The sequence below is a fragment of the Erinaceus europaeus genome, chromosome 7, assembly GCF_950295315.1.
Source record: "Erinaceus europaeus chromosome 7, mEriEur2.1, whole genome shotgun sequence".
NCBI classification, from domain to species: Eukaryota; Metazoa; Chordata; class Mammalia; order Eulipotyphla; family Erinaceidae; genus Erinaceus; species Erinaceus europaeus.
The window spans coordinates 83,224,949-83,237,904 of record NC_080168.1 but is presented as its reverse complement, the minus strand read 5'-3'; the positions used below and the strand labels follow the sequence as shown (position 1 = coordinate 83,237,904).

The 12,956-nt window shown below is 44.7% G+C and overlaps 1 protein-coding gene across 1 annotated transcript in view; it reads right to left on the bottom strand.

Moving 5' to 3' along the window:
* FAM124A (family with sequence similarity 124 member A) overlaps positions 1-10,074 on the bottom strand; it is a 109,237-nt gene extending 99,163 nt beyond the window's left edge. The window contains exon 1 of the mRNA XM_007521587.3: positions 9,899-10,074. Within this exon, the coding sequence (XP_007521649.1) occupies positions 9,899-9,960 (62 nt within the window). The 5' untranslated portion in view covers positions 9,961-10,074. The remainder of the gene's footprint in view (positions 1-9,898) is intronic.
* Positions 10,075-12,956: the final 2,882 nt, after the last annotated feature.

Genomic DNA, 12,956 nt, shown 5'->3' with positions numbered 1-12,956 from the left:
AAAATAAGAAAAAAAATCAAAGATTCTTCATTCTGGATATCGTCTTCATGGGAGATCAAATGGGTCCCAGGGCATCTATATTTGCTAGCAGATTTTGGAATGGCAGTTTCTTTTCCTGGGGAGAAGGCTCAAAGTTTTTGACAGATTTTTCAGAGGGGTTCATGACTCCTGTAAAGGTCAAAATATTGCACATGAGCACTATTCCAATGTGAGCACCACCTGAGGGGGGGATGTTCTGATGCTGACGACAGCAGGAAAGTGGAGGGAAGACCCTGGCAAGAGTGAGAGAGACACCGGCTGCCAAGGCTTTCACAGCCAAGTCTGGCTGATCTACTGGGGGTACAGAGGCAGAATGGCTTTGACTGATTTTGGTTTCATCTGAGAAGAAATGCTGGTGGACAGTGGAGTAACAGGATGTGGGCAGTGACAGGGAAAGGGAAAGGCGGGGCTAAGTGGCCAGCTTCCCTCCTGTGACTAGGAGTCTGGCCAAAGGGCCTGCTCAATCTCTACTGGGTCTCTCTCCTACTGTGTTGTCCTTAAGCCTTCCTTTTCTGGCAAAGTATTTGGTGTAGAAGTTATGTTTTTCTGTTCATAGTGCTCCAAAGTCATTCTCAGTAGGAAATTAAGCTCGGGCATATAGAAACTCATTCTTGCAAGGTGGTAGTTAGGGGGACACAGTTATATAAATAAGTGGTTAATTATGTTTGATTTTAAAGGCATAAGTTCCTCTTGTTTACTTGGTCTCCAATTGCTTTTCTTGGATCAGCTAATTTTTACTCCACTGAGCTTCTTAGCATATTAAAAAAGCACACACAAAACTTTTTTAAAAAAGTCATAAGACTCATGCCTTTTACTAGTTAAAATTACCTACATTTCTCAAATGATACACTGATTTATTGGTAGAGGGAAAAGAATGGAAGAAAAGAAACATGATTTTTTTCTTTTCATATGAATATTTTAGTAGTCATAGAATCACTGCATTTTAAAACTGGGAAAAATAATCACTGATAGTAACATCTGCATATCTCTGCATATTACGTACTGCAGCTACATAGACTTAATCCAATTTTTATATGATTGATAAGAAAACTAAGGTGATATGATTTGTAAAGAGACTGGCAGGTGCGAAATGGCAAGCGTTGGAAGGAGGTGAGCAGGTGGTGGTGAGAAGGAGGTAAAAGATACTGGCAAGGGCAAGTCAGCTAAGGGAGATGAGGGAGGAAAATCAAGAACCAGTGACATTCTAGAATCCAAGATTTGTAGCCCCAGTGTTGGTGCACTAAGTTCTTTCTAGGGCCAGGCAGAACATAAATAAATGTTAGGACAGCACTGTGGAAACTGACTGTGTGTCAGTGCAGCAAATACTTAGCAGCTGTGCCCTGCAGCAGATTTAATGGCAGGCCCTTCCACTGCAAGATGATGCCCTTAAGATGCCAGGCTTGGCAGCCAGGCAGTGGCATCCTTGGTTGAGCATACATGTTATGATGCACAAGTACCCCAGTTCAAGCCCCCAGTCCTCAAGTTATATAAGTGGTGAAGCAGTGCTGTAGGTGTCTCCCTTTCTCTTTTCCTCTCTCCTACTTCCCTTTCAATTTCTTGAGGTCTAGCCAATAAAAAAATTTTTTAAAGTTTTTTAAAAAGATGCCAGGCTTGAGTACATTTCATGACTGCTCAAATATGTCCAACAATGATATATCTCAGCACTATTTATTTTATCATTGAAAATTATACTTTTCATCTAGGATTTCCCTGGAGCAGATGGGGTTCACATATATACATACATGTTTTAAAGCCCTATATGCTGACAGGTTTGTATGTAGAATGAAATTTATGTCTGAGACATATTTCTAAACATTTAAAATTTTTTTATTATCTTTATTTATTGGATAGACACAGTCAGAAATCGAGAGGGAAGGAGGAGATAAATACACCTGAAGCCCTGCTTCACCACTCGCAAAGCTTTCCCCCTGCAGGTGGGGGCCAGGGGCTTGAACCCGGGTCCTTTCACACTGTAACATATCGCTCAACCAGGTGCACCACCACCCAGCTCCATATTTCTAAACTCTTAAAGTGTAGCAGTAGCCTTTTAAGGTAGGTGCTAGCACAGCTAACACCCTGCTACAGATCAGATACTTCCACCTTTCTTTCTTATACTGCCTGGTCAGGCCCACTGTCTGGTCAGGCCCACTTCTGTTAGTCTCAGGACTCTCTCTAAGGCCATTTCACTTTCTTCACCAGGTAGCAGCCAACATTAGGAAAGTACAAATCTCACCATCTGACTCTGAATCAGTTCAAGCCTAACATAAATCCCTCTCTCCATAATGGAGAGCCTCTTCGCAGCTCTGAGGTCCATCACCCCACCTTCCCACCTGTTCACCAGCAAAACAGAAACAAAGTAGAGGGAAGTGGGTAGATAGCATAATGGTTATGCATTATGCATTAAGCCTCATGCCTGGGGCTCTGAAGTCCCAGGTTCAATCGTTCAATCCCTTGCACCACCATCAGCCAGAGTTGAGCAGTGCTCTGGTAAAAAAAAAATAATAAAGATATATATATATATATATATATATATATATATATATATATGTCAAGTAGAAATGTCATCTAAGATTTCCTGTTTCTCCCCAGCTTCTGAGTCTGTTTCTATAATTTATATATAGTCATAACTCTGGTAAAGATACTTTTTAATTCTCTGTTTTCTTTGCCACCAGGGTTATTCTCATTGGGACTCAGCTTGCATGATAAATCTGTCACTCCTAGTGACCATTTTCCCCCACCCCATCTTTTCTTTTTTGATAGAGTCAGAGAAATTGAGAGGGGTGGGGGAAAAAAAAAAAACAAAGGCAGAGAGAGACACTCCCCTGCTGTACTGCTTCTTTGTTCATGAAGCTTCCCACCTGCAGGTGAGGACCAGGAGCTAGGGTCATGAATGGTAACATGTATGTCTACCCATCTGGTCTCTCTCACTTAATTTTTAAGCATACTCTTCTAAACTGTTCTTTTCATTCAGCACCCTCATAACAGTTCCTATAATTATAATTTTGGATAAAGAAATGTCCTATACTGTAACCAGCCACTCCCCTTTAATTGGCTATGATTGTTCCCTTTTACAAAGTACGAAATGATGACATGTTTATAATGATGTCGTCGTCGTCATTGTTAGGACAAAGAGAAATGGAGAGAGGAGGGGAAGACAGAGAGGGGGAGAGAAAGATAGACACCTGCAGACCTGCTTCACTACCTGTGAAGCGACACCCCTGCAGGTGCGGAGCTGGAGGCTCAAACCGGGATCCTTACGCTGGTCCTTGTGCTTCGCGCCATGTGCACTTAACCCGCTGTACTACCACCCAGCTCCCCAAAGGAACTGTTATTTTCTTAAAGCAGGCTAGTTACCCAAAGATCATGGGTACAGTATAACTATATTTTCATAGCTCAGTGACAGCTGACACAGAAGTGAAGGTTCACTAGTGCCAAACCAGTTAATTCTATCCAATAATGCCATATCATTGATGTAAGTGCCAGTGCCCAACTTGTGAGTGAAAAGAATCCATCAGGTATGGTCATATCTGGAGTGGCTGAGAGGCTAGATCTGAAAGACAGCACACATGGAAACACCCCATGTAAGCCATCTTGACTACAACACTGTCTCTCAATGTAGGGATTCCACTCCTTAAGATCATTTATCACCATCAGTAGCAAACATAGCCAATTTTTTTTCTTACAAAAAGTATACAAAAGCACAAAGCTTGCTTTCAAGTAGATTTAGAAAACCAGAGCTTCAAAATGATACCAACCCTCACAGAAAGAGGCTTGTTTAAAGTCTTGGCTTGTATTCTATGAGTCAAACAACAAGAGTGGCATTTCAAACAAAATAAAATGTTTCAGCAGAAAACAAGAGTTCATCACAAGTCCAAGGGCTCCTTGAGAGCAAGCTAAGTGAGAAGCATCTGCAAACTGGTAACTGTTTTCCTGCACCATGATAACATGCTGATGCATGTCCCACAGCCTTGCTGATGTTCTAACTGATAATCTAACTGCCTAAGGCATTTAAAAGCATCAGAGTCAGAGAAATAGCACAATAGTAGCATATAGGACTTGCTTGTCAGTTTCCAGGTTCAAACCCTGGCACCACCAGAACTGAGCAGTACCAATAAAATAAGGTTTCAAGGGTATAATTTCACTCACATGCTGTAAGTCACCACACCCTCCACCAATGTTCTTAAATCTTGTAATTTTGTAAAACACTGTTAAGTCACTAATAATAAAGAATGAGCACATTGGCCCAGGGAGACTGCTTGGCAGTTATTAAGCACTGCATATTAGAAAGAAAATAAAAACAGGAAAACAAAATAGCAAATAGGAGCATTCCAGTATCTACTGTGATGAGCATAAAGAATGCAATGTATGGTCTTGGAGGCTGGGTGGTAGAGTATCAGGTTAAGTGCACACAGTACAAAGCACAAAGACCTAAGCGAAGATCCTGGTTCCAGCCCCCTGCAGGGGAGTCGCTTCATAAGTGGTGAAGCAGGTCTCCAGGTGTCTATCTTTCTCTTCCCCTCTCTGTCATCCCCTCCTCTTTCAATTTCTCTCTGTCCTATCCAACAATAGCAACAACAACAATGGGGGGGGGGAAATGGCCACTAGGAGCAGTTGAGTCCTAGTGCAGGCACCTACCCGCCCCTCCAAGAACGTATGGTTTTGAGTTTGTTTGAAGATATACATGTTTCTTTATGAAAAGCCCTTACATTCATCATCAGGGATGGTTCTCATAATGTTAATAATATGGTAATAATGTTGTACTGAGAGTTCACTTATGTCAGGCATTATTAAGAACTTTTATTTGCTTGCTTATTTTTAGAGAAAGGCAAAGAGTGTGTGGGAAGGAAACCACAGTAACAATGCTTCCTTCAGTGCAGTGGGACCAGGCTTGCACCTGGGCCACACAGGTGGCAAAGCAACGCACTATCTAACTGAGCTATTTTACCATCTCTTAAGGACTTTTAAATAGATTAATCACCACAGCTAACTTGGTGAAGTGGGTGCTATTGTCATTATCCCTATTTTATAGAGAAAGCAAAAGACAGAGAGGTTGCATAGCTGGCTCAAGGTCCCACAACTTGTGAGTGGAAGAGCCAGAATCCACTCCCAGCAGGCTGACTCTCTGAACTGTGACTGGCATACTCTGCCCACTTGCTGTGGGACTCACAAAGGTTCTTGGAACTGTCTCCGATTTGTTGTGGAAAAAAAAAAAAAAAACATAAGCAACTCAATCCAATACCCACTCACCTTCTACTTGTGTATTTTATCCACATCACACACAGCCTATCTTTTATCCACTCACAGCCTTCTCCCCAACCCTTTTTAATTGCTACCAGGGTTACTGCTGGGACTTGGTGCCCGCATAAAGAAATAAACTCCTCTCTCTGGGGGCTATTCTTTCCCTTGTTTCTTTCTTTTATTTTGATTGAAGACAGAGAAGTGGAAAGGGAAACAAAGGTGGAGAGAGAGACACCTGTAGCACTGTTTCAACACTTATGAAGCTTGCCCCCTGAAGATGGGACATGAATCTGGGTCTTTTTTTCCCCATTTTTCTTTTTTATTTTATTTTATTTTATTACATTTTTAAAGAAAGGAGACATTAACAAAACCATAGAATAAGAGGGGTACAGTTCTGCACAATTCCCATAACCCAATCTCCATATCCCATCCCCTCCCCTGATAGCCTTCCCATTCTAATCTGGGTCTTTCTACCTGGTATGTGTACCCCAACTAGGTGTGCCACAGCCCAGCCACATTCCCCAAACTCTGATAATCCAAATACCCACAGAGTCTCTCACCTGCCCCTTAGATGAGCACTGCTGTAGAAAAATGAACCACAGGATAGACTGCCATCTCCATAAGGAATCACTAAGCTCAGGGGCTTCTCACTCAATATTCTCCAGACAACCACTCAAACTTCTGCTCTCCTAGAGAAGGGAGATGTCTGCTCTGAGTGCAAATACACCTTCCCTTTCTGTCCCTCTCAAACTGTAAGAGGGGAAGATGTCCCTCCTCCTACCAAAGCCACATGTCTGAATCCACGACCCTCACCTTTTCAGAAAGCTGACATTTAAGACCTCCCCAGACCATTTGCAGCCCAATCCTTGCCCAGCACACCTTTAACTCAAGCTTTCTCCCTCCCTTCAGCTAATCCTCTCCTCAGCATTCCCCACCAGACAAAAGTCTCCAGGCTTCTCCCTCCTGTGGCAACTCTGACCTGGCCTCAGCCTCCACCTCTCCTTTTGTATCTCCACTAGAACAGGACACTTCACATTGCCCCCCTTAAGTGGATTCTTGCTTAGCAGATCTCTTTCTTCTTTTGGCCTCTAGGATATGTTTTAACTCAATGTCTGTATCAGCTCCTCCTCTATTTTTACATGTAAATAACATGACATGTAAATACCCTCTACCCCACCCCTCTTTTAAGGGCTAGTCTTAAATAACACCAGCTTCACAACATTGCTGAAATATGTAAATGCTCACAGCAGTACCTGGCACACAGAAAATCTTAAGTGTTTTCTGCTACAGAGTCTAACTTGCTTCCAGAGGGACAGACAGCCCCCATAGTCAATGTCATCACCAGATGTCCTCCCCCCTCCAGTACAGGCTCTGTATCACTGCACAAAGGCTACATGCCACACGTGAGATTTTTCAGACCTTGCCCAAGCTTGGTATGGGGGGGGAGTGTCACAGGAATCTTTGAAAATCTGGTAAAAAAAAAAAAATACTGGGTTGTCAGAAAAGTCTTGAAGCATTTCTGCAGTCAAACATAGAAAAAAAAACAGGGCATGACTTTTCTGACAAGCCAGTAAGTTTCTTCCCAGAAAAGAAATCACAAAGCCACCATTCTACCTATATCTTGAAGGTAGTGGACCTCAAACTAATGATTCCTGCCTTAAGGGGTATGTCACTTGAGCTGAGTCATGGAAGAGGAGTAGAGTTTCACCTGGTGGTCAGGCACGCCAGGTGGAGAAGGGAGAGCTGGTAAGGGGAGCAGGGTGACAAAGGCAAGGGCTTGGGAAAACCTAGGATACAACCAGGTGCAGGGGCAAGGCTGAGCCTGTAGAGAGACAGAGCTGCAGACGCTAGGGTTTGAAGGCAACTCAGTTCTTTGCACTTCACAGATGGAGCCACTAAAGCAGTTTGGAAGTGAGATACAATCATATTTGCAGTTAAAAAAAATTCTCATGGGGTTAGGCAGTGGCACACGTGATTAAGCACAGAGCTGCCCCAAACAAGGACCTGGGAGTTTAATCCCTCAGGCCCCACCTGCAGGGGGGAAGCACGTCAGCAGGTGTCTCTCTTTCTTTCCCTCTCCATCTCCCCCTTCCATCTCAGTTTCTGTCTCCATCCAATAAGTAAATTAAAAGAAATACTACATTTTGGGCAAGACTCAGGTTCAAATCCAGCCCCTACCACACTGAGGGAAGCTGCAGTGCTGTGGTGTTTTTCTCTGTGCCTTTCTACCTGAAAAAGTCAGCCTGGAGTGGTGAGCCCCAGTGAAAACCAAAACAATAAAATTTAGTTATTTTTGTTTTAATTACAGATACAAGGCAGGGGAATGGTGCACCCTATAGAGTACGCACATTATCATGCATGAAAACCCAGGTTCGGGGGGAAGCTTCATGAGTGCTGGAGCAGTGCTAAAGGAGTTTCCTCTCCTACAGAAAAAGAATGGCCATGGTGGAACCATTGTGCAGACTCTAAACCCCAATAATATCTCTGGTGGAAAAAAAAGGGAAATAAATAACACCAACACAAAGTGAGTGTCTATATGCTTATGCACAACTTGACTGGCTGCCATATGAATGCTGAAGAGGACAAACGGTGGGGCAGGGACCTCGAGCAAAGCAGGAAAACAACTGTTGTGATAACTGCAAAGGCATAGGACTATGTGGTAAGTACAAGGCTGATACAAATATACTGAAACCTTTTAATTTATACATGCTTTCTTATTCATATTTTTTATTGCCACCAGAGTTATCCCTGGGGCTCTGTGCCTGCACAATGAATCCACTGCTTCTAGCTAGCAACCATCCCCCCTTTTATTCCTTATTTATTTGATAGGACAGAGAAATTAAGAGGGGAGGTAGAGACAGACACCTGCAGTACTTGCTTCATAACCTGTGAAGCCCCCCCCCCCAATTGCAGATGAGGAGCAGGGTCTCTAACCCTGGTCCTTGCACATGGTAACAGGTACACTCAACCAAGTGAGCCACCACCTGGCTCCATTTATCTTAAGAGTGTTGCTGAGGCTAGAATTCATTAAGCAGTTTAGTGTTCTTAGTGACAGAAGCAGAAGCAGCTCTGTGTCAGTGTCCTCAGCAAACCTTCCCAGGTACTCTGGCAGCTGTCAGGCTCTTCCCTAGGATCTCAGGGAAAGGCAATCCTCTGGCCAAGGATTTCCCCTTCACCTCTCCAAGAGCAAGGACTTGTGGAAAGTGCCTTAGGTGAACTCTGTAAATTGAAAATGAGCAGACTAGCTGTGCTTCATTTAACCCAAATGAAAATTAGCTGCTTCGTTTTGCTTTGTTTCATCTATTCACAGTCCAGCTAATGAAAAACAAAGCCAAGGACCCTCAATTAATGCTGATAAGGCCTCTTATATTAAGTGTGGGATGGAGCACGGCAGTCAGAGCTTGGAGTCAGGTTTTTCCACCTGACAATGATTTGGTGCTGCAGGGAACCAGGCATGATCCTGAGTTCAGTAACAGGAAAGGTCCAGCACAGGATAGGTCCTTTAGGATATAAAGCCTCACATTTGGGTTGGGGTTGGGGTTGGGGCTGGGGCTGGGGCTGGGAAGGAAGGGTGGAGTTGAATCACCAGGAGGGGGTGCCTTTTAGGGGGGCAGATGTGACACAAGTCCACGCTGAGCCTGGGCTCTCTTCCTGTGCTCACAGGCTGCCAAACCCTAAGATGAATCCTAACCTCCCCTGTCTTCCAAGAGTGAGATTTTCTGTTCTCAGGGCAGCCCCAGCCTTCCTCCAGGGTCACCATGGATAGGAAAAGACACCCTTTCCTTGGGAGTGGGACCTATATCCTGGAAGTGGTGCTGACTCTGCACAGGGAAATCCTCTGAAGATAGTGGCTGGGTAGAAGCCTTTATAGGGAACATTCATCTCTAAAAGGTCACTCAGTCTTTTGTCTCGCCCAGGAAAACTGTGTTGTTGAAACAGGCTTAATCAGTCTACAAAGGTTTGTGCTAATTCGGGGGGGGGGGGTGCGTGGAACGAAAAGGCACTCTTTAAAAAGACAAGATTACATCAGACACCGTCTTCACCCCACTCGTACCCATGGAAATTGTCTGCAGCTGGGACAGGTGCGCATGGTGGGGGGTAAAGTGTCCTATGAAAACACACACACACACACACACACACACACACACACACACACACACACACGAGTCTCCATAGAAGATTTAGAAAATATCTAAGTGCCAGCTGTTCCATCCTCTTTGCCTCTTCTCATTTCTAAACCTCCACCCTGAATTCTAAGACATTCAGAAGCTAAGACACTCAGAAAGTACTGGCAGCAGGTGCAAACAAGTGCCAAGAGCATCTCTCACATCTCTAATGCCGGTAGCAGCGGGGCAGGACCTGGGCCTGGCTCTCCCTTCCTTTTCAGCGATACCCCAGGGCAGAGGGGGTTGTGGAGGCGGGGGAGGGGGGCTTATAATGAACCCCGAGTTAGTTTCACGTCCCTCCTCCTCCCTAGGTGGGGCCCGCCAGCCTGGAAGGCAAGGGTCTGCCGAGCCGGCTTCCTGGAGGGGGGGTGGCCCGGGGGTTCCAGGCTGTGCGGGGCGGCAGGCAGCGGAGTGCGGGGGTCCCCCACCCTCCTCTGCCCCCTACCCCCGCTCACCCTCCGGTCTCGGCGCCCGAGTCCACACAGTCATCCTCCTCGCCGCCCGCCTTGGGATCCATGGCGCGCTCTGCTCTGGGACTCCGGCGGGCTACCTCCCTGTCGCCCGGCCCGGGCTTCTGGACTCGCTCCGGGTACTCTCTACACGCCAAGTACTCGCGCCGCAGCTGCCCGGGTTGCTGTCGCCACTCCTGCGCGCCCCGCCCCTCGCCGCCGGCCGAGCGTGTGCGCGCCCGAGAAGGCGGGTGCACGTGTTGCGGGGGATGTGCACGCGCAGGCGAAGTGTGAGCCGGGTGTGCACGAAGTGAGCGCGCACACGTGCGCAGAGGGGGTTTCTATGTGAGCAAGCTTGCTGCTCGCCTGCGTGTGCACGAGGAGGTGAGGTGTGAGAGTCATGGGCACCTGTGTTTGTGGGTGTGGACAGGTGAGGTATGTTGTGTGTGTGTTTGTGTGTGTGTGAGACAGAGAGGACTGAACCCGCATGCTAACGCTCTCCCCTGGGCTCACAATTCCTGCATCTGGGGTCCCAGGGTCTGCCCCTGGGATAATTTCACTCTAAGTAACTCACTGAATACCCTGCAACGCCCAGAAGGCAACCAGAAATTTTCATCACTGAATCTGGGCCCATTTGGAACCCTAGGTGTTTTCTTACGGCTCCCTCAAAATCACTCGCACTGAATTCATTGTCACTTTTCTTGGCACAGGCCTGAGTGGCTTCCCACCACCTAACATGTCACTTTCCAATGGGTGTCTTGAATTCTTGTGCTATCCTGGGATTTAAAAAAAGCCTTTAAAAATAGTTTAAAGAAAACCGGATGTGCCTTCTCAAAGGGGTTCTCCTTAGGGTGGAGGAGTACTCACCTCACTGTCCCAGAATGGACCCAAACAATCTGGACTCTGGTAAACTTCTCTAAGCTACTGGAATGCACACATTTCTATTTTCTTCTCATTAAGGCAATTTTGTCTTTGAAGAAAATTTCTATGTTCTTAAGGGCAAATTAATTTAACTTCTTTGAGTCTTAATTGACTTTTGTGTAAGGTAGGACTACTGACATCTTACCCTGGAGAGCTGTGGTGCATTAAATGAGATGGTGTGTGTGTGAGATACCAAGCAGTGGGTCCTGTTCCATACCAGGCACTTGTCACAAGTAGCTGTCATATATCTCAAGAGTGACCTAACTTTTTCCCTAATTTTGACTTGCAAATAGTGTCATCCTGGGTGACAACTGTGAAGAGGAATATTTTTTTTCCTCTCTCCCTTCCTCTCTCTTCTGTTCTTTCTTCCTTCTAATCTAAATAAATACCACTCCTTTTTAGCTCATAATGAAATCACACAAAGGATTAATCTAGTTTACAAAGACTAGAAACACAATTTCATCATCAAAAATAAAAAACCCATAGGTAAGTGTGCCAGCCTCAAATCTTAACTGAATTGTCTTTAATGAGCATAAAATTCCTTGCACATAAAAACAAAGATAATACTTATTTTGTGTTCATTAACATAAAGGGACCTGCCAGTTCTTCAAGGGAGACACACCTCCCACCCATGTACAATTTCTAAAAGAAAATTCTCCCAAGAAGCAAAATAAACATTGTGAGTGATTTACTGCATAATACCATTATCTACCACTTAAAATTCTGATTCATCCAATAGCTAAATATAAAGTGGGTGTGGGAGATAGCTCACTCTATAAAACACACAGTTTACCATGTGCAAGGACTTGGGTTTGAATCTCTGACCACCACATGAGAGCAACATGCCATGAGGCGCTTCAAGAGCAGTGGAATGATGCTGTGGTGTCAACTCCTTCTCCTATCTAAAGAAAAAAAAAAGTTAGCTAGGGCTGATGAGACTGTGTATGTGGAAAACCCCAGCAACCAAATAAAGGCATGAGAATAAAATCTGGATACAGAAATCAAGGAAAACACCATCTAACTCCAGAAGGTAAGAATAATTAGACTAATATATATTTTAGAGTTAGTCATTTGTTAAGGAGAGAGACAGAAAAGGAAAGAGAACCAGAGCATCATTCTGGCATATGTGATGCCAGGGATCCAACTCAGGACCTCATTCTTGAGAGTTCAAATTTTATTCACTGCACCTTAATTAGTAGTTTACATATCAAAGTATATAAACATAAAGGTCAATGCTATGAAGGAAAAGAATACTGTGCCCTGGGATAAAATTTAATTTAAATCAAATGACAATGAAAGCACTCTCAGGAAGAAATACTTAGCCATCTTCTGCCTCAGGGAGTTAGCACTTCTTGTTCCTTCTCCCTGCAGTCTTTATCTCTGCTTTTCTCCAAGACATCTGCCATATTTCTTACATGTTCAGATGACCCCTCATCAGTGAGCCCTTCGTTAGTCCTCAATCACAGCTCCCCCGTACACTGCTCAACTGCTTCATATAATTCTACCAGCATTTGGTTTCTGGTAGATTTATTATTATTATTATTTACTACTGCTACTGTTGTTATTACTCTTCCTCAACACTGTTCTAAATATGCCAACACCAAAAAGTAAAGTCATGGGCCCCCACCATGTGTCCTGAAGCCCCACTTCCTCAGATCCCTGCCACACTAGAGAAAGAGAGAGACAGGCTGGGAGTATGGATCAACATGGGCTTTGGCCCGTGTTAAGTGGGGAAGCAATTAGAGAAGCCAGACCTGTCAATATTTCCATTTTATAAATAACAATTAAATAAGTAAATGAATATGCCAGCACTATTGAGAACAGGAGATCTATTTTTGTTCACTGCTATACCTCCAACATCTAGAATAGTCTCTGGGGCAATCACTCTGGTGAATGAATGAAAGGACAGCAGTTCTCATATGGAGACAGGCAGTGAGAGAGTTCCAGGTAGAGAGACTGGCCAGCATTCCTGTCCATCTGGGCATATATGTCCCCATCTGTGTGGGCTCTCACTCTACCCCTTGGATCTTAGCCTGGTTTACTTTGTCACTGTTGGTGAAAGATCTATTAGGAGGGAGTCAGCAGGACTGTGCAGTGTGTCTGACCAGGGAACTTGGCCCACAGTTGTCACCATGTTTCCAGG